The sequence below is a fragment of the Colletotrichum scovillei genome (assembly GCF_011075155.1).
Source record: "Colletotrichum scovillei strain TJNH1 chromosome Unknown Contig00009, whole genome shotgun sequence".
In the NCBI taxonomy this organism is placed as follows: Eukaryota; Fungi; Ascomycota; class Sordariomycetes; order Glomerellales; family Glomerellaceae; genus Colletotrichum; species Colletotrichum scovillei.
The window spans coordinates 1,087,356-1,105,254 of NW_023336267.1; the positions used below are offsets into that span (position 1 = coordinate 1,087,356).

General features: G+C 54.0%; 4 protein-coding genes across 4 annotated transcripts; 2 read left to right on the plus strand and 2 right to left on the minus strand.

The window, feature by feature from the left end:
* Nucleotides 1-280: 280 nt before the first annotated feature.
* On the minus strand, nucleotides 281-3,298 carry HER10_EVM0009062 (AMP-binding enzyme). Its single transcript, XM_035478561.1, has 4 exons — nucleotides 2,274-3,298; nucleotides 1,719-2,143; nucleotides 540-1,663; nucleotides 281-471 (listed from the first exon to the last, which is right to left on the minus strand). Exons 1-4 carry the CDS (start codon nucleotides 2,714-2,716, stop codon nucleotides 385-387), a joined length of 2,079 nt encoding a protein of 692 aa, XP_035329803.1. The 5' UTR covers nucleotides 2,717-3,298; the 3' UTR covers nucleotides 281-384.
* Nucleotides 3,299-6,759: 3,461 nt separating this feature from the next.
* Nucleotides 6,760-8,438, plus strand: HER10_EVM0006483 (uncharacterized protein; the record flags this gene model as incomplete). Its single annotated transcript, XM_035476066.1, has 3 exons — nucleotides 6,760-6,795; nucleotides 6,864-7,598; nucleotides 7,674-8,438. The coding sequence occupies 3 exons, from the start codon at nucleotides 6,760-6,762 to the stop codon at nucleotides 8,436-8,438; spliced, it is 1,536 nt and encodes a 511-aa protein (XP_035329481.1).
* A 1,270-nt stretch (nucleotides 8,439-9,708) lies between these two features.
* On the minus strand, nucleotides 9,709-13,630 carry HER10_EVM0005335 (ubiquitin carboxyl-terminal hydrolase). Its single transcript, XM_035474956.1, has 2 exons — nucleotides 10,949-13,630; nucleotides 9,709-10,899 (listed from the first exon to the last, which is right to left on the minus strand). The coding sequence occupies exons 1-2, from the start codon at nucleotides 13,229-13,231 to the stop codon at nucleotides 9,979-9,981; spliced, it is 3,204 nt and encodes a 1,067-aa protein (XP_035329335.1). The 5' UTR covers nucleotides 13,232-13,630; the 3' UTR covers nucleotides 9,709-9,978.
* Nucleotides 13,631-14,498: 868 nt separating this feature from the next.
* HER10_EVM0010072 (VHS domain-containing protein) lies at nucleotides 14,499-17,587 on the plus strand. The gene is made up of 5 exons (XM_035479542.1): nucleotides 14,499-15,139; nucleotides 15,188-15,320; nucleotides 15,378-15,662; nucleotides 15,721-16,513; nucleotides 16,570-17,587. The coding sequence occupies exons 1-5, from the start codon at nucleotides 15,066-15,068 to the stop codon at nucleotides 17,421-17,423; spliced, it is 2,139 nt and encodes a 712-aa protein (XP_035329933.1). The 5' UTR covers nucleotides 14,499-15,065; the 3' UTR covers nucleotides 17,424-17,587.
* The last annotated feature ends 312 nt before the right edge of the window (nucleotides 17,588-17,899 follow it).

The following is a 17,899-nucleotide window of genomic DNA, read 5'->3' on the forward strand; positions in this document are numbered from 1 at the left end:
GTGAATGTAAGGAAATGCTCTCTTGGCTTCTGGTGCAAGGGGGAAAGAAGGCCAAAGAAAAGGATCCTCATATGCTCTCCGTCCTGAACCATGCTTTCCACTACGTGGATTTTACCCACTAATCAGCTTGAGGAGGACAAGACAGAAGTTTTGCAATAGTAATTGGGTAATAGTGTACAGACATATCCAGATAGAATCATTTGGTACGTTGATAGGACAATGACCAATTCATGCCTTTCCTTTCCATCTCTTTCCGGTTTCCTCCCTCTCCCCTCCCCTCCCCTTGACTCCGCTTCGCTTCGCTTACTTTCCATTACTACTCCAATCCCAAGCAGCATATGCCAACAAAGAGTCTGCCATCAGTACTTCCAACCATCGTCCACTTTAATTGCCAAAAGCCTTGTCCATCTGCTTCTTGTACTTATCCTTGATCGCTCTTCTGTTGACCTTTTGTGTCGCGGTTACGAGACCCTAAAAAACAAACTTGTTAGATGCTGATGAAGGGGGTGAAGGGGAATCTTAGGCGGGGTATGACTTACGCTATCGGGTGTCCACTCCTCCTCGCAAAGGACGACGCCGCCGACAATCTCAAGACCAGAGAGTCCAGCCTTCTTTCCGTTGGAGATGAGATCCTTGAGAACGGCGTCGACGACCTTGCTGTCAGTGTGCATGCTGTGCTCATCAACACCAAGCTTCTTCGCCTCCTCGGCGAGGACCTTTTCGTTGGGAGCCACGACGGCGATGGCGCGGGAGTGCTCGCCGTCGCCGTAGACCATGATGTTGGCGACAAAGGGGCTGCCGCGGTAGACGGATTCCATCTTCTCGAGGGCAATGTACTCTCCACCCTGCATCTTGACGAGGTTCTTGACGCGATCAATGACCTTGACGTGGCCGACCTTATCGAACTCGCCAATGTCACCCGTCTTGAACCAGCCGTCTTCGGTAATGGCCTTGGCCGTCTCTTCGGGGTTCTTGTAGTATTCCTTCAGCACGGCGGGACCCTTGACCCAGATTTCACCCTGGGGAGGGTTGGAGTCGGCGTAGTAGTTCAGATCGGGGATGGACACGAGCTTGAGGTCAACAGCAGCGGGGATAGAACCAATGGCATCGGAGGTGTACTCCAGGGGGTCACCGAGGGCACCGTTGGCGGCTGTCTCGGTCAGTCCGTAACCTGTCAACATAGGCGCCAGAGTCATGGACAGGAAGTGCTTCGTCCCATCCGAGATACCGCTCGCGCCATTCATAATGAAGCGGAGGCGACCACCCGTCAACTCGCGAACCTTCTTGAAGACGACATTATCAAAGATGGTAGCGCCGGGAAGGCCGTGCTTGACCATGAAAGTCTTATAGTTGAAGGCTCCCCAGAAGAGGGCCTTGATGAGAGGGCCAGAGCTGTTGACCTTGGCAATGACACCCTTCTTCACCGTCTCCCAAATTTGAGGCACACCAACCAAGGCCGTCGGCCGGAACTCGCGCATGTCACCCGCGCAGTTCTTGACCGACGTATCGGAAAGGGTTCTCGGGTTACCATAACCAAGGGTGCCACCCACGAACAAGACGAGGTTTTCCAGTACGAGTTCAAAGATGTGGGCCAAGGGCAAGTATGCCAGAACATATTCCTTGTTGCTGACACATTCTTCGACGCAGGTCCAGAGACCAGTAACTGGGCGTAACACTTAGCATCTGCAGTACATTGAACCTCAGGAAAGATGACTTACTCGCAGCCACAGTTCCAGCGTGAGTCATGGGCACACCTTTCGGCGGACCCGTGGAACCAGAAGTGTACATGATGCAGAACAAGTCCTCAGGCTTTGCCTCTACGGTCTCAACGGGGTTCTCCTCGCCCAATGCACGCACCTCCTCGATACTGACAAGTTTGATATCGGGGTTGGCCTTCTTGAAGGCGTCGACTTCAGTGCCATCGGAAAAGAGGGAGCTGTTGTTGTAAATGACAAACTTGACATTTTCGGCCTTCTTCAGGGCACCGCTTGCTGTCTTGAGGAGTTGAGGGTCGATGTACATAGCATCGGCATTGGACTGGAGCAGCGAATGCTCGACGCCGCTGGCGCCGAGGGTATCGTAAGCGGTGACAATAGAGATGGACTGGGAGCCGCAGGCGTGGGACATGGCCATCCAGTTTGCACTAGATTCCAGAAGGTCGGGTTAGCTTCTTCTCGGCAGGCCCAGGCTCGGAGGGGTTCGAGTGCGGAGTGCTCGGGACCTTGGGACTGAGAGGATAGGTAGGACAAAGAGGGTTCTGCTCTCGGACGTACGTTGTGGTAGCAAATAGGTGGACTCTGCTTCCTTTGCTCAGACCCAGCTTCCGCAGGCCTGAGCCAATTTGGTTGATATAGGTGAGGAGGTCGGCATAGGTCAGGTAAGAGTAACGAGACAGCTCGAAATACTGCCACTCCTTTTCAACCTCTATGACCTCTCCGTCGACGTTCTTGGGGACCTTCTTCTTCTCCTTGTGAAGGTGCACGAGCTTCCTGGTGCCAACGGCAGGCTCGTTAGGGTAGACCTGGGCACTTCGCTTGACAATGTCGTAGACGGTGTGAACGTCGGGATGGGGTTGGGTTCGGAGACCATTCTTGGCTTTCCAATGGCGACGGGGAAGAGTCTCGCCCTCAACGCGCTCGTACCCAGGCGACTCGACAGAGAAGGGAGGTTTGTGCACCTGGTACAAGGGCATCACGCCCGTCGTGTAGTCTGGCATATCGGCGGCGGTGGGGTTCGTAGGGAATCTAGCGTAAAATAGAACGGTGAGGATGGCGAGGAGGAGGACGAGGGCGGCGGTGATGTTGGACGGAATGATGGCAGAGTTCACGGAAGCAAGCCTAGGGACGATGATGATGTTGTTGTTGAACGGAGACGGAATTGACGGATGGGCCGAGGCGGGGGAGGGAGCTCTGAGGTAAAGCTACGGATTTCGAGGTGAGCTAGGTGAATGACGGCAGTAAGTTTGCAATTTTGAGGTGGTCGAAGAGGTTGGCCGGAAGGGTTGTATGGTCGTAGCTTTTTTTCTCGCAAAGATTTGGCAAAGATGAGGGGGAATGTGAGACTTTGACAGGGCCGATGAGGAGGAGCTTCTTCGAAGTGCTGGCTGTCGGCTAGGTTACGTAGCTGTATCCGTAGCTGTAGCTGCTGGCACACGAGACTCGGGAGCAGTGCGTTGAGTGAGTACGTGCGTGGTGTGCGGGCAGGAGGCGCAAAAGTTAGGTACGCAGCAAAAAGATGGGCAACGGGACTTTAATTGCGTCACGGTTGAGAGCTGGGGAGCATGGGGCATCCAATGGAATGGGGTCTGGAGCTGATAGACAAGCAAACAGCAGTGCAGCAGGTGCAGCAGCAGCAGCAGCTGGCAGGGACTGTACTATGTACAGGGTAGGTACTGAGGGTAGGGATGCCGCAGGTAGGTAGATCCGCCACCGGCCGATGCTTGGGTGGGTCTCCCGCTCACCAAGCAAGGTACGTATCTTTCATGCCTGTCCCCCATTCCGAATTTCTGAGGTAATTCCCCTTCTCTCATTGCACATTGTCTAGGCACATCTCAAGCACACCTGTCCCTGGGGTGGGAATGCTGAGCCACTAGTCAAGCTCCCTGCCTGGCCGGGGCTGCATTTGTCTTGGTGGCCGCAGACATGAGAGCTAATTAGAGCTACCTCTGTCGATTATTATCAGCCTCTACGTTACCTTGCTTGCAACGTACGACGACGACGAGGATATGGATCGTGGACAGCCACGACAGCTTGGCTGCTTGGCTGCAGCTATGTACTGCAGAATCTGGTTATCAGATCTTGTTCCGGCGATTCCAGAGAGTCTCAGCATAGGGGCATATGACCTTTTTTTTTTTTTCGTCAGCCTTGGGCAATGTGGCAAGCTCTGAAAGCTGGAAGAGCCGGAGTGACATACGTACGCCAGTGGCACAGCACTACGGAGCAGACAGCTCTTCCTCCTCCTCCTCAACCACCACACTTTACATCTGCAACGTGAGGTGCTCACCTGGAAAAGGATCGTACTTGCCTCGGCCTCACGAGTTTCAAGAGCAGCAAAGACCGAGTGAATTGGCAGCTTCTTGTGGGCCAAATGCAACCCGCCGGTCGCTGCTCAGTCAGGACCATTAACCAGCACCAGGGCCGTTGCTAGCGTGCGGATAAAAAAGAGGGGAGGAAACTGGGCTGCTCCTCCTCGGCTTGGCACGTTCCTTGGGGAAGATGCAAGAGCAAGATGCAAGATGCTAGATCGCTCTTGCCTATCCTTTACCTTCCTCATCACCATGTTTCGTGCTTTCCTAAGGTATTGAGAATATGACAGGACAAATTGCTCTTGTGACAACTCTTTCCTGCATATTCTATCTGTACCTAGGTACCTACTCTGAGTCTGAGTAAGGTTACTAGGTATTAAATCTTACTCGTTCTCAACACTTCATCACTTAGTCTTGGGAGCTCTCCAGATGACCTTCATTCCCCGCCTATGCTGACAACTTGGCAACTTATTCTCTCCAACAATTATCCCCAACGCTCAACAATGCTACACTCCATCAATGATCACGCACAAATAATAGACAATGAACAAGCACATGACAGAAGGCTTCGGTTTCGGCGGCAGCCCACGCTCGAGTCCGAGCAGGGAAGGTCGGAAAATGTCCAAGATCAAAGGCTACAGTCTGCAATCTGCAATCTGCAGAGAACTTCCGATGAAGACGGCGTACCCGTACCGCCCGAGGAAAGGTTTTGGTCCACATCTCGATATCGAAATGGGCTTTTGTTAAATTATTGTCTGCAGGCCTTTTGACTCGAAAAAAACCGGGGCCGAACCACTCGCGCCACGACGCCTATTCAGAGTACAAACGAATACTCCGTAGATAACCCCGACCGCCACGGAAACACGGCTTCTTTGGTCTCGGAGCACCTCTTGCCAAACCTCGCCTATCTACGCGACTCTGCTGACAACTGACAATGGCTGGGTTCTTCATCCGCTCACGTGCAAATTCCAGCCTCAATTGCTGACACATGCGGCGGGCATGCACCGACAGCCGAGGCCAGAACAAAGAAAAAGAGGCTCCCAGTGGGCTCCCTGGCTTCTGGGTGCCACTGTGCCACTGTCTTCTATCCACCTGCAGACAAACCCTGCTTTGCTCCAACGATCCTACTCCATGCGGACGGGCAGCATCTTGGGCATATCCCCAAACGACAACCCGTTCGTTATCCGAAATCCGTCCAAGACAGAGTTCGGTTCATCGCACAATTCCAACCAACCGTCCGAGCTTCTTGTCTGCGATCCTTTTGCCTCTGACTTGTTACTCGCATCTCACCACTTTTGAGGCTATCCCCACGTCGCGAAACTGCCGACATACGTCGTGCTGACGCTCTGCCCAATCCTGCCGAATCGTGCGCCTGAGTCAGATTTGGTTCTCGTCATGAAGAAAAGTCCACGGCCAGCCCGCATGAATGTCGCTTCAACGTTGGGAAAGCTATGGCCACAGTGAGCCACCAGTAGCTGAAGCCCGGCCCAGGAGTTTGTAACGTCCTCAGCTTGTTGTTCCAGCTTGATACTGGGACCAGACCAGAAAACATCAAACCCCTCATCTACACCATGACGACGGCGTGCTGTGCGGTGGCCAAGAGAACTGTCACGGAAACCACAGAAACCAAACAAAGTGGTCGAACCCGGCTCAGGTCAAGATCCGGACCGCACGCGGTGAGAGTTCATCGTGTGGCCGCCGGTCAAAGAGCAATTAATAGCAGCACTGCGTCCATCTCAATCTTACACACATACTTTCTCTTTTTCGATGCGGGCCGAGCGTTCAGACGGACCCGATCAAGAATCCGGTCCTTAAGGGAACCTGTCTCCTAGTCGGAGATCCATTCGGGCCCCTCATCCCAGTACAGCAAGCGGCCAGTTTTGCCAACCTCGAAATAAGTGTGGGCTGGGTAGGATGTCGGACAAAAGCAATCACACAGCCAGAGACGTCCAGACACCATGATGGCTCCTAATATGCCAGCCCTGTGCCTCATTCACGCACGTGTCCTGCATCGTCAGCTTTGATAAACATGCCTCCCCAGCGTCGAGCCCGTCATTGTGCTAGCGGGATCTACGCTGGTCTAACGGCTTACACTTTGGAACTAAAACAGCACCGCTCGGCACTCCCTCGTACCACAGGGCCGTGTGTTTAGCCTCATCCTCTACAGACAGGAACGCCGCACTCATGTAAACATGCAGCAATCTAGTGGCCCTGCCGTGGTGTAGGCAAACCACATGGTGTCCTCTGCTGCAACTAACGGCCATCGTAGTTCTAGAATGGACTTCCCCCATCGGACTATTACCTCCACCATCGTGTCTCTCCCGTCCCTCGCGCGGCCAATCAGCTAACACCAGCGGCAGGACCGCTCGACCTCCGACCTTGCTGCACAGTTCTCGAAATATACTCGTCGTCACCAGTGTCACAACAATGAAACGCCCCTTTTGCAAGCCCCGAGCGTGCGCCTACACAACGTGCCCCAAGAGCCACAAGCACAGAGACGCCCAAGGGAGGCCTGGGTCCTGTCGCCTGGCGGAGACTCTAGGAGGAGGCGGCGGGGAGGCGCACCTCCGAGACGTGTTGTCGGCACGGCATTGATGATATTAAGATAGAGTTATGTCGCAGCTGTTTCCCTCTCTCTTTCGAGATGAACTCCTGTCCTGTTTCCCGCCGATCTAGAGCTGCTGACTGGCTCGAACACAGCCCCCCTGCTTCCTTTCTCGCGGTAGCCAGCCATCATGTCGCGATTGTGTGGTATGCGCCCTGAAGGGCTGGTGAGTTGCTTCCATTTCCATGGTCCTTGGCCAGCGTCCTACGATATTGTAGCTAATGCTCCGCCCAGACGGTAGACTCGAGGTTCAGTCCTCTTCCGTCGATGTGTTTCTTCGATACCATCATTATTCCTTTACCGGCGTGGATTCGTCTGACAGTCACTTTCGCCCTTTTCCACTTCATTGTGCCGGTTCTCATCGTCGACAAGGTTAAGCGATATACCGTGAAGAAGGAATGGCAGAGGCACGCTCAATTATCCGTCTATTTCTTCTCTATACTCGTCGTGTTTCTCATGGAGATTATGGAAATCGCCAGACTCGCAGAGATTCGCTATGCCATTGGCCTTCTTCCTTTCGTCTTCGCTGGCTGCGGCGTATGTGCAGTCATGCAGGCCACCCGCGGCATCAAGGGCAAGATTCGCAACTGGCAGGTGGCTAACATCATTTTCTGGATCATGAGCGTCGCTGTCACCATTATCAAGATCCTCACGATTCAGCGCTCAAGCATGCGATTCCCAGAGTTTCGGCGAATGGGAACTGATTATCCGACGACGCACCAGGTGCAGGACTTGGCCGTCATTGCCGGATTCTACGTCCTTCTCTTGATCAACGAGATTGCGCTCTTCTTCCAGAAGACTTGGGAAGAGACTGTCGACGCTGAGAACATTAAGAAGCTCCGCCTCACCAGGTCGATCAGCGACCAGGCCCGCTACGATCTCACCCGGGCTATTGAGGAGGGCTACTACCCCTCGGGCGTCACGTATCTGACCCTGAGACTCGAGGGCGAATCCCAGAGCGAGAAGGCCGTCAGCAAGGACGACATTCTCAAGAAGACGGCCAGCATGGACGCTTCTATCGCAGGGTCGTCTTCCAGCGAGAAGACGGCTGGCAAGAGGCTCATGGATGAGGATTCCATCGAACCAGTACCCATGATACCCCCTAGCTTCAGACGCAACAGCGAGCGGTGGTCGTCAGCCATGACGCTCAAGGACGCTGCCGGAGATGACATGAACGAGAAGGTCGGCGGCAAGGACAGCAACAAGAAGCGCGGCAGCGAGAGTTGGTCGAATGCCATGACAATCAAGGAGCCCACAGCTCTCCGTGACGGTCATGACAAGCGTGTGTCAAGCTTCGCCTCCCCGATGGTTGCCGACATTGACGAGATCACACCCCTGGACCCCCCTTCCACCTCATCATCCAGATATGAAGACGAGCATGCCGCGCAGAAAGCCATGCTTCTCGACAGCCCCTTCCCCATGAAAGAACTTCCCGACAGGCGCTCCTTCATGCTCAAGCCCTCGCGCCCCAACACCGAGAGATGGTCCAACGCCATGACTCTGCGCGGCGAGCCGTCATCCGGCAGCGGCAGTCAGGAGCCTTCGCCCAAGGAGCATAAGGAGTACATGCCCTCGGCACCCCCGGCCGCGGCGACGGCTCCGACCACACCGGAGCGCAGGGCTTCGGCCAGCGAGCGGAACATCATGAGGAGATATTCTGACGCCTCCACGCGGTCTATCAGGAGGTTCTCTGCACGCAGTGACCTCCGCGAGGCGGCGGCCACAGCGGCGGCGTTTGTGGATGGTGATGAGCCCCTCACTTCGCCCACGGAAGCGCATCCTTTGCAGCCGAATCACCACACGCCATAAATGAGCACAGCGATGACATCGCTACGAATTCTCTTACCACCTTGACGCAGATTGTTATCCATCATTCTCGAATGTTTGAGATGAGGGAGGCTAGTGTATAATGAAAAATATGTAAATCTAACCATCAGATAGGTACCCGGGTAAAGGCGTCAATCGATTGGGATTTAGGGCGCCGCCGGGCGAGGAGGCGTTTGGATCGGGTTCCCGTTTCTTCCTTTGTAGTTATCCTTTCCCATTCCACCAAACTTTCCTTTTTTCGATTGTAAAATCACACCCTATTTAATGAGGCCATGGATCAAAGTCTCACAAGATCTTTTTTTCTTCTTTTTCGCAATATAGATCGACCATGGGGGAATATAAGGGGAATTATTGGATGATGATGAGTGGCTTGTGTCCCAAAAATTGTGATGTGCTTGACCTATACGACGCCACGGACACTACGGACGTCAATCGATGTTTTCCCCCCGGCGCTAAAGTCAGTGTGAGGCTCCTTTCGGTGTGTGATTAGACAGCTTGCAATATAGGCGTAGGTATTCGGGACGACGGCAAGACGGGTGGGCGTAGCGGGTAGGTTAGGTAGCGTAGGATGCGAAGGTGGCTTGCGTGGCTTGTATAGCCTTGACCGATGGGATATTCTTGTTATGATAGGCATGCATACTTGAAGAACGAAAGGTTCAATGGACAGACATGCAACTGGAATTCGGCCTGAGCTTGGTGTAGACATTGGCTTTGTGTGGGATCGTTTGCGTAGGTACGTACGATAGTTTGCAGTACTGTCGAGAAAAGTCTCCTCCCATTTTCGATGATTTGTAGGTATTCAAAACCCCCCACGGGTAGTCATCTTGAATTCGACCCATGGGGACCCAAACCCATGGGTACACCCAAAATACACCCACAAGGACCCAAATCACAAGTCACCCTAGAGGACTCAAACCCCAGACTTAACCCACGAGAAACTCCAGATTCACTGATGCTTGTGCTACGAGACCTCATTCCTCCAAAGTCTTCCTCAGAATGGGTTTTTTGTGTACAAGCTTCTTTCACGTCACGGCAAACAAAGCTTCGCCCCCATGGACATTGACTTCAGTACTCAAGGTCACGTCAGAACTGCCTCCTGTACATAGGAACCGAATCGCAACTCAGTCCCGAAAATAAGGTCCTTCGGGCTTGCATATCTCTCGATCAGCATGCGCATGTAGAACTCTTTCATTGTATAAACTATACTGTCGTGGCCTCATAGCGAATCCCATTCCCCTCACACAAACAAAAAGGGGCTTTCGACAAACCGCCCAGACGCCATGCTTATAAAGCGCTCGAAACACATAGGTCCCCTCCTCGACTAATACACACCCACACGCACAATCACACACATACACACATCATTGCCATGCTTGGAAAGCAACATACGCACATCCCCGTTCTATACATGAAAGAAGGAATGAGACAAGTGCTTTCGAGATAATCCAGAATCTTTCTAGTACCTCGCCATGTGACATCCTTCTCCCCCTAACTTCAATTCTCTATTACCACCACCTACTTCTCATCTCCCCGTCGACCGGCCGCCTTTTCTCCGGAAGAAGATAAGATACGGCACGTCGCTGCTGCCGTTTCTGAACACCGTATTGCTTACGTCAGACCCTCGGCCCGTCCCATCGATCCGAATGTGAGTGACTTTGGAATCGTTGATCTTGTACCAAGCCGCCGGATCGGGGCTGTTGGAGTCTCTGACATAGGCGTAATAGTGCCCAGTACTGATGGATGATCCCGAGTGGACAATGACGGCGTAGCACTCATAGTCGAATGGGAGCTCAAACTTCTGGTCCGGTGGAGGGTCAACCGTCTGGCGTTCTTCAGGCGGGATAAAGAACTCGTCAAGGTTGAATTTGTTGAAGTCCCACGTAATTTTGCTGCTGTCCTTTGATGCTCTACCGTACTCCGTGTAACTGAATCGTTTCAAAGAGAGACAGAATAGTTCGGGCATCCGTGCAAGCTTAGACTGCTTTCTGCCCTGTCCCGTCTTCTTGCAGTTGTCGCATTGATAGTCTGCAAGAATTTCGGGTTCGAGTAACGACCTCACGCAGTCTTCAAGGGTGTGTAGGTTTGAGTTGACGGGCACCGAAAGAAAGTCGTAGTGAGACCAGGTGTATGTGCGGTTGTTGCACTGCATGCAGACCACAGTCGAAAGCTCCAAGCCTCGCCAGTATTTGTCGACGATGGATAAGTTCTTCTTTTGATATTGGCCCCACCACTCATAACTGCCTTGCAACATTGATTTGCCGCCCCCCATTGAAGGCGGAGGGATATTGTCTGGTTCAGCGCGGTCTCGACGTTGGTTTGTCTCGTCGTGGAGGTATGTTAGGAGCCATGACATGAATTCTTGAGCATCCTGTTGTCGACTGCCACCAAACTCATCGCCCTTATCCTTGATGCGGCTCTTCTCGCAGACTGATCGAGAATAGTCCTGTTGCTAGTTAGCATTTGCCACACTGAGAAAGGTGAGCAAGACAAACCATAAGCGTTTGAGCCTTCATAACGTCAAACTTGCCGGATTCTAGCCAGTGGAACAAGTTGGATAAGATCCGAGACATCAACTGGGGGTGATCATTCTTCTCGTCGGCCTTCCTTGGCACCTTGTACATATTTTGCCACTCGAACGAGGCGAGCTCTCTGCCGAACCCAGGCGACATTCGAAGTACTTGGATCGTGCTGTTGGCATAGCACCACACACCAGGGTTGTTGAGACCTGTGATGTGTAGAGTATCCTTGGCGGCGTTTGCGATCGAGGGAGAATCTGGACGAGCAAGAGGGCCCTGCTTCAGATTCCGGCCCTGAGCAGCCATAGCAATACCGGCGTGAGCCTCGTGGTCATCCTGGGTCTGCGATAACCCACTGTAACTCGGACGAGGCACAGCCGGTGCGGGTCGAGTAGGCGGCGATGGTAACTCGGAGTAGATATCGCCATGATTTTGGGAGTAGCCATGGTTTGGCCGATCAGGGCTGATTGGCGACTGCATGGATTCCTGCTCTGTGGCTACCGCAGGGAATCTTCTCAAGAATTCCTCTGTACTGCGCACATGCATGAAACCGGGAGACCGCGCCGTCTCAATCTCAGCATGGTGCAGTGTTTCCTCCCAAAGCTTGACCTCTTCGGGCCTCAATGGCGTCACCTTGTACTTCCTGCTAGGCTTGGAGATGGAGATGGCAGGTTTCAACGGAGAACGAGCCATGGGTGCTCTAACAGCACCGGCAGTCTGCGAAGTGGCGAGGGCGCTTCTGCCCATGAGGTCGGTCCAAGCATCTAAGCCTCCTTGTAGCAGCTTAGGAGGGTTCTTCAAGTCTTTGCCGTAGTTGAAGTACGTTAATGCGCGTTGAAGAGACAACAAAGCAGCAGCGTCCATATCGGGAGAGATGTAGCGCGGTATTGAGTCCGAATCCTGGTCGTGAAACACCACAAGATCAAAAGCATCCCGCCTTTCGAAATGGTGGTACTCCTGAGGGGGCGAGAGGACCATGCTCTCAGCTATTTGCTCCGCTGTGATATTTTCTCGTAAGAGAATGCTAGGTTCAATGCAGATGACCGCTTGTGAAAGTATGTGGCCTTCGTCAAAGTCCTCTCGACCTCGAACATCGATGATTAAGACTTGTAGGGTTGCGGAGCCCCTTTTGATGTAATTCATTAGATCGTCAGCAGTAATTGAATCGCCCTCGGGTATCGAAATGCTCGAGGTTCTGGAAGTAGCGGCAGCATTGGAGGCATTAAAGTAGTCGGCGGATGATCTGCTAGCCGCAACGACGGTATTGATAGAAGCTGAAGAGCCTGTCCGACTAAACAGGCCCCTTGGTGTGCTCGAAGGCAGTGAAGCCGCTTCGTTGGATACAGTCCCCCTGGCCGGGCTGTAGATCGCATCTGGCATCTTGGGCAGATCTGGTAGGCTTGTCACAACGGCCACCTTTGGCTTTTCGGGCGGATCTGGCATCGCTCTTGGTCCTGCCGGTCTTGGGGGCATAATGGGGTGTGTCCGTATGCGGGGGTCCTGACCGGGCAATGCCACTGGTCCTCGCAGATTGGCGAAACGGGCAGCTAAGTCCTCGGCGGCCTTGCTCTTAGGAAGGCCAGGGCCGCCGGCCCCGGAACGTATCACATTTCCATGCAGCGACTGGGGTTTCGGTTGAACCGCCGGCTTCGTTTTCGTTGCCGGCGACCCGTGGACCTGCGTCCCGGCTTCGGCTCGTGTGGGGCTCATGACCGGGGGGCTTTGCGGTGTCCGCGGGCGGATGGCATCCCCGTTGCTGATGGAGGTTGGTCTTGATATGGTGGGTCTTACGCCCGTTTTCTGGTTATCCGCAATGATGTCGGCCTTGATCTTTTCAAAGTTTCCATGCTGTGAATCTATCTTCTTCATGAGGGCGGTGTAAATGCGGTTCAGATCCCCGCGGCCGCCCTTGACCGACACGGACTCGGTGTGCATAGGCACGTATTTGACAGCGATCAGGGAGGCCTTGATGTACTCTTTGAAGGCCATATCGGGTCGACCAAAGTCACGAAAGGTCTCGGCTTGTCGCATGGCGTTGTCAGCCATCTCGAGGATTTTGCGCAAGGGTAGGTTCATGTCGATGTGAGGAGCTGTGGATGTGAGGTCATCTATATGTGGCAGCGGGGGCTTGCCGCCGCGGCCGGCAGAGCCCCCATCTCCGCCCATGGCGAAGGTATGTAGTCCGGAGCCGTTGGATAAGACCGGACCGCCGCCGCCGCCGAGGACGGTTCTGGTGGCTGAAGAGGCCGTGGAGCTCATGTGAACGGAAATGGATGTCTTGGAATCGGGTATGGAGCTTGAATCATGTCGTTGTAAGCTTGGTGGCTCGGATGCAGGGAAAAGAAGCTATCGCTGGTGATGTCGAGGAAGTGTGGAAATTGGAAGAGTCGAGGTAGGTCGGACGAGGACGGGGACAGGACGGGGACGCAACGATAGTCGGCGACGGGTTCGTCATGAGTGGCAGTGACGCAGACTAGGTCGTTTTGTAGACGTTTGTGTTTGGCCGCAGGATGGTTTATTTGGGTACTGCAGGGCGAGGTTGAATAGACATTGTTCTCTAGATTGAGACGAAGCTCGAAAAGAAGGGTTGTGGTGTGGTTGGGTAGGATGGGCGAAAGAAAAGAATGTCAGTCTTTGATGGATGAAGTTGGATTGGCAGGTGCGCAGCGGTCCTGTGAAAGCCAGATGGTCCGTGGTGGAGGGACAGCCTCGCTCGCTGGCGCTAACAGTTTCAACAATAGCAAGACATTGTGGAGAGGAAACGGTACCGTTGCGGCGGCTGTGCTGGGGAGGGGTGACTCGGTACCTTTTCCGACAGGGCCCGTACTCTTTTTCCAGGGCGTTGCGCTGCAGAGCAGGTGAATAAACCACCTTCCACCACAGTGGAGGCCATCTCACTGACGCATGCGGACTGAACAGTGGTTCGGGCACTGGAACTGGCGGGCAGTGCCCTGCTTCTCGCCCACCTCAAGTCACCCGGCCCCGAGTTTTGAGCGGCGACTTGCACTGACGGAGATGATCCACGTCCTTGGCCTTGACAACTCACATATCATGCAGCGCCACAACCAATATAACTTGGCTTATGAATGCCCACTTTAGGCAGTTGAATTGTTTATTTCCTTTGATGAGAGCATCTGCTCCGAAAGTAAGTTACATTGTTTATTGCTCAAGGCCTGCCGAAGAACCGTAAACTGGAAGTTGGTGACCATGCCTCCCAGGAAGCAGAGTCAGGCCTGGGTAAGTGTAAGGTACCTAGGTAATGAGGTCCCTTGATTACGTAGCTGCCAGCCCACATGCCCAGTAGTGGGAAGCAAGTCACCTCACAAGAGTCTCCTTCCCAACTCGAAGCGTTCGGTTCAGCCTCAAATGGCACGCGCCACAGATGCTCCACCGCCATCGTCATAGAGGATACGTACTCCGTGCCTGCTTCTGGGGGAGGAAACGGGAACGAGCTGAGGTGGGCAGCTGGCCTTGCCAAAATCCCATTCCCCCCATTCTCAATATTACACTGTTTCTTTGGGTTTAGCGCGGAGACCTCCGTTCGTCACAGGGCCGTGTTCCAAAGCGGAGCAGCCACGAGTCCGCGACGACAGCAACCTGAAGATGCAAATGGGTATCCGTAGTTAGACTCCTCCAACCCAAGGCAGCGACTCTAAATCCACCGTCCATCCACTGCCCGACACATTCCAACCCCTGCTAATTCGTACTAAGCCAACGTAACCCGGCGGACCTTGACTGTCTTCGACACCACTGCCCGCAGCTGCCCACGCCTCCACTGCTTTAGCCTATGCCGACTACGCCTAAGCCTGCTGCATCTCCAACTAGGCCTTACCTTACTGTGTACGCACACCCGACCCTGAGGCTGCCGCATCTGGGCAACCATTAGAAACACACACAAGCTTTCCTCTTTGCCTTTCATCCACATCTCCTACATACGCGCAACCCATCTGGCCCGCTTTACGTACGACGACAAAGACGACGACAGCCTCGCGATTGCGCGCCCGCTTCCTTCAGCTAGATAAACCATCCCGACAATCGATAGCCGCCTGTTTGCTCTAGCTCCCCGCCCGACACAACATTTCCAGCCTTCAAAATGATGGGCTGGTGGTCCAGCTCGGCCAACACGGCCTTGGACGAGCAAATTGAGAAGGCCACAGGCAGCAGCTTGTACGACCCTCTGTCATCCGTTGTGATGCTCTTCTAACATCGGTACAGGGAGGATATCGCCCTGAATCTCGAGATCTCTGATGTCATCAGATCGAAGACCGTTCAGCCCAAGGAGGCCATGCGCTCCTTGAAGAGGCGCATCGGCAACAAGAACCCTAATACCCAGCTGAGCGCACTGAATGTAGGTCACCGTTGCTGCCTGATCACGCTTGACTGAACTGACTCTGTCCGCCTGCAGCTCACCGACACGTGTGTAAAGAATGGAGGCACCCACTTCCTCGCCGAAATCGCCTCAAGGGAGTTCATGGACAACCTGACCTCCCTCCTTCAAGCTGTCGGGCCCGCCGCCGTCAACCACGAGGTCAAGCAGAAGATTCTCGAGCTGATACAATCTTGGGCCGCCGCCACCGAAGGACGCCTTGAACTTGGATACATCGGAGAGGTCTACAAGACATTGCAGAGGGAAGGTCACCAGTTTCCTCCTAGAATCAGCGTCTCCAGCAGCATGATCGACAGCAGCGCGGTAGGTTCTCATCCACGGCTATGAACCTTCCCAGCCCAAACTGACAAGCTTCTCAAAGCCCCCTGAGTGGGTGGATTCAGATGTCTGCATGCGATGCCGCACCGCCTTTACCTTCACGAACCGAAAGCATCATTGCCGAAACTGCGGCAACTGCTTCGATCAACAATGTTCGGCCAAGTCGCTACCCCTCCCCCACCTCGGTATCATGCAGCCCGTCCGCGTCGATGACGGCTGCTATGCGAAGCTCATGGACAGATCGGCCAAGGGGGGTGCTGCACCACCTTCGCCGCTGCCGCAAGACCGATCTCCCACCTATCCTTACAAGACACGAAGCACGTCGGCCATGCAACCACGCAATGCCCGCGTCGACGATGCATTCGACGAGGACCTGAAGAAGGCGCTAGCTATGAGCTTGGAGGAGGTGAAGGGCTACTCTCAGGGCTACGTTGCACCTACAGCCAATGGTCCCTCAGGAGCCAAGGTCAACGGCAGCTCTGCGCCTGCAGCATCTTCTGGCGCGGACGAGGAAGATGACGACCTCAAGGCTGCCATCGCCGCTTCACTAGCTGATATGGAGGAGCAGAAGCAGAGACATGCGGCGGTATTGAAGGAGCACACCTCGAATCCCGGACCAAACCCTACCCAGCAGTTTTCTCTTCCCAAGAACGATTACGAGCTAACACCGGTTGAGGCTGAGAACATCAACCTTTTTGCAACTCTCGTCGACCGCCTGCAAACACAACCCCCCGGCACCATTCTGCGCGAGCCCCAAATCCAAGAACTTTACGATAGCATCGGCACACTGCGGCCTAAGCTTGCCCGAACTTACGGCGAGACTATGAGCAAGCATGGTAAATACCCCTGGATTTCCAGATGTCCGTCTCTTGTCTTCTCACACAGCGTTTAGATACACTACTCGACCTACATGCCAAACTTTCCACCGTTGTCCGCTACTACGACAGGATGCTGGAAGAGCGCCTGTCCAAGGCATACAGCCAGCACGCTATTGGGGGAGGGTACAACCTTCCCCCTCGCCAGTCTGGCGCTTACCCTACGCTGCAAGGCAGTGCACCTGGGGGTGCCGGCCCGGCCGAGAACTTCTATACCGGATCACAGCAGATGGACTACGGTCACGCACCGCCACCTCAAGTCTACGCACATCACCCACAGCACACTCCACAACCTCAGTACGCGACGTTTGACAAGCGCGCATCCATGGCTGGCCCGCCGGGAGGACCGTACCCTGGCCAAGAGCCTCAAAGAACGGATAGCTGGAGAAGCGGAGCTGGTCCCGTACCTGACGGCCAATATGCACCCCAGCAGCCTTATGCTCCGAGCGAGCCGCCTCAAGCAAATCACCAGAACCAGCCAGGTCAACCTCCGAGCACCCCTTCGGCAGACCCCAACGCTTCTTATTACTTCAACCCTCAGCAGCCTAGCGCACCTCCTTCTGCTCCGCCGAACGCGGATTCTAACTCATCGCCGTACCCAAATCTCCAGCAGCCAGCGCAATACCGACAGTCCATGCCACCCCAACAAACACCTACCCAAACGCCTGCTCAGCCGGCACAGCCCACGCAACAACAGGCTCCGCCCCAGCAGCAAAGCTACTGGCAACCATCAGTACCGCAGCAATCGGCGCACCCCCAACAGCATTGGCAAGGCCAGTACAATAGCGGATATACCCAGGAATCATTCCCGTCTGCTCCGCAAAACGCACCCAAGCAGCCAGCAGTGGAGGAGAGTCTCATTGATCTTTGAAAGACAGGAGAGTAATTAGGAAGCATGCAGGCCATTAGTTCTCGGCGTTTCAGGGTCAGGGAGAGCCCAACACTAGCATCTTCAGACTTGAGAATGAGCTGTAAAATGAAACTTATATTGGATCATAGTTACTCTCCAACTTATGACTGTGATGTTGATAATGGGCCCTGTGTGAAGACTCAGGTTGGAGCATCCAGGCAAGGACTTATGTGAATAATTCACTTAGCATTACTAACAAACAGACGCGGATGAATGCCACGTCAAGAATCCCCCAATGATATGTACGTTTCCAACACAGGCTTCACACAGATCAACTTTGCGTGCCTAAGCCATGACTATAGCCCTCTTCACCATCATACTCTGTAAATATCCTCGCCCGTCACGAGCCTTCTCAAACGGTATTAAAGCGCGTCGTCAAAGTCAATAATTCCTTCTGACTCACAGTTTCCGCCGGTGAGCAAATCTAGAAGTAGAAA

What these genes read in the sequence shown, in the direction of transcription:
- HER10_EVM0009062 (XM_035478561.1), bottom strand. Translation starts at nt 2,716, where the DNA reads ATGCCAGACTACACGACGGGCGTGATGCCCTTGTACCAGGTGCACAAA. An exon ending in CACCTATTTGCTACCACAAC is followed by an intron (nt 2,144 to 2,273) that starts GTACGTCCGAGA and finishes TCTGGAATCTAG; the next exon opens with TGCAAACTGGATGGCCATGT. An exon ending in CGCTGGAACTGTGGCTGCGA is followed by an intron (nt 1,664 to 1,718) that starts GTAAGTCATCTT and finishes TGTTACGCCCAG; the next exon opens with TTACTGGTCTCTGGACCTGC.
- HER10_EVM0005335 (XM_035474956.1), bottom strand. Translation starts at nt 13,231, where the DNA reads ATGAGCTCCACGGCCTCTTCAGCCACCAGAACCGTCCTCGGCGGCGGC. An exon ending in TGAAGGCTCAAACGCTTATG is followed by an intron (nt 10,900 to 10,948) that starts GTTTGTCTTGCT and finishes AACTAGCAACAG; the next exon opens with GACTATTCTCGATCAGTCTG.
- HER10_EVM0010072 (XM_035479542.1), top strand. Translation starts at nt 15,066, where the DNA reads ATGATGGGCTGGTGGTCCAGCTCGGCCAACACGGCCTTGGACGAGCAA. An exon ending in AAGGCCACAGGCAGCAGCTT is followed by an intron (nt 15,140 to 15,187) that starts GTACGACCCTCT and finishes ACATCGGTACAG; the next exon opens with GGAGGATATCGCCCTGAATC. An exon ending in CCCAGCTGAGCGCACTGAAT is followed by an intron (nt 15,321 to 15,377) that starts GTAGGTCACCGT and finishes GTCCGCCTGCAG; the next exon opens with CTCACCGACACGTGTGTAAA.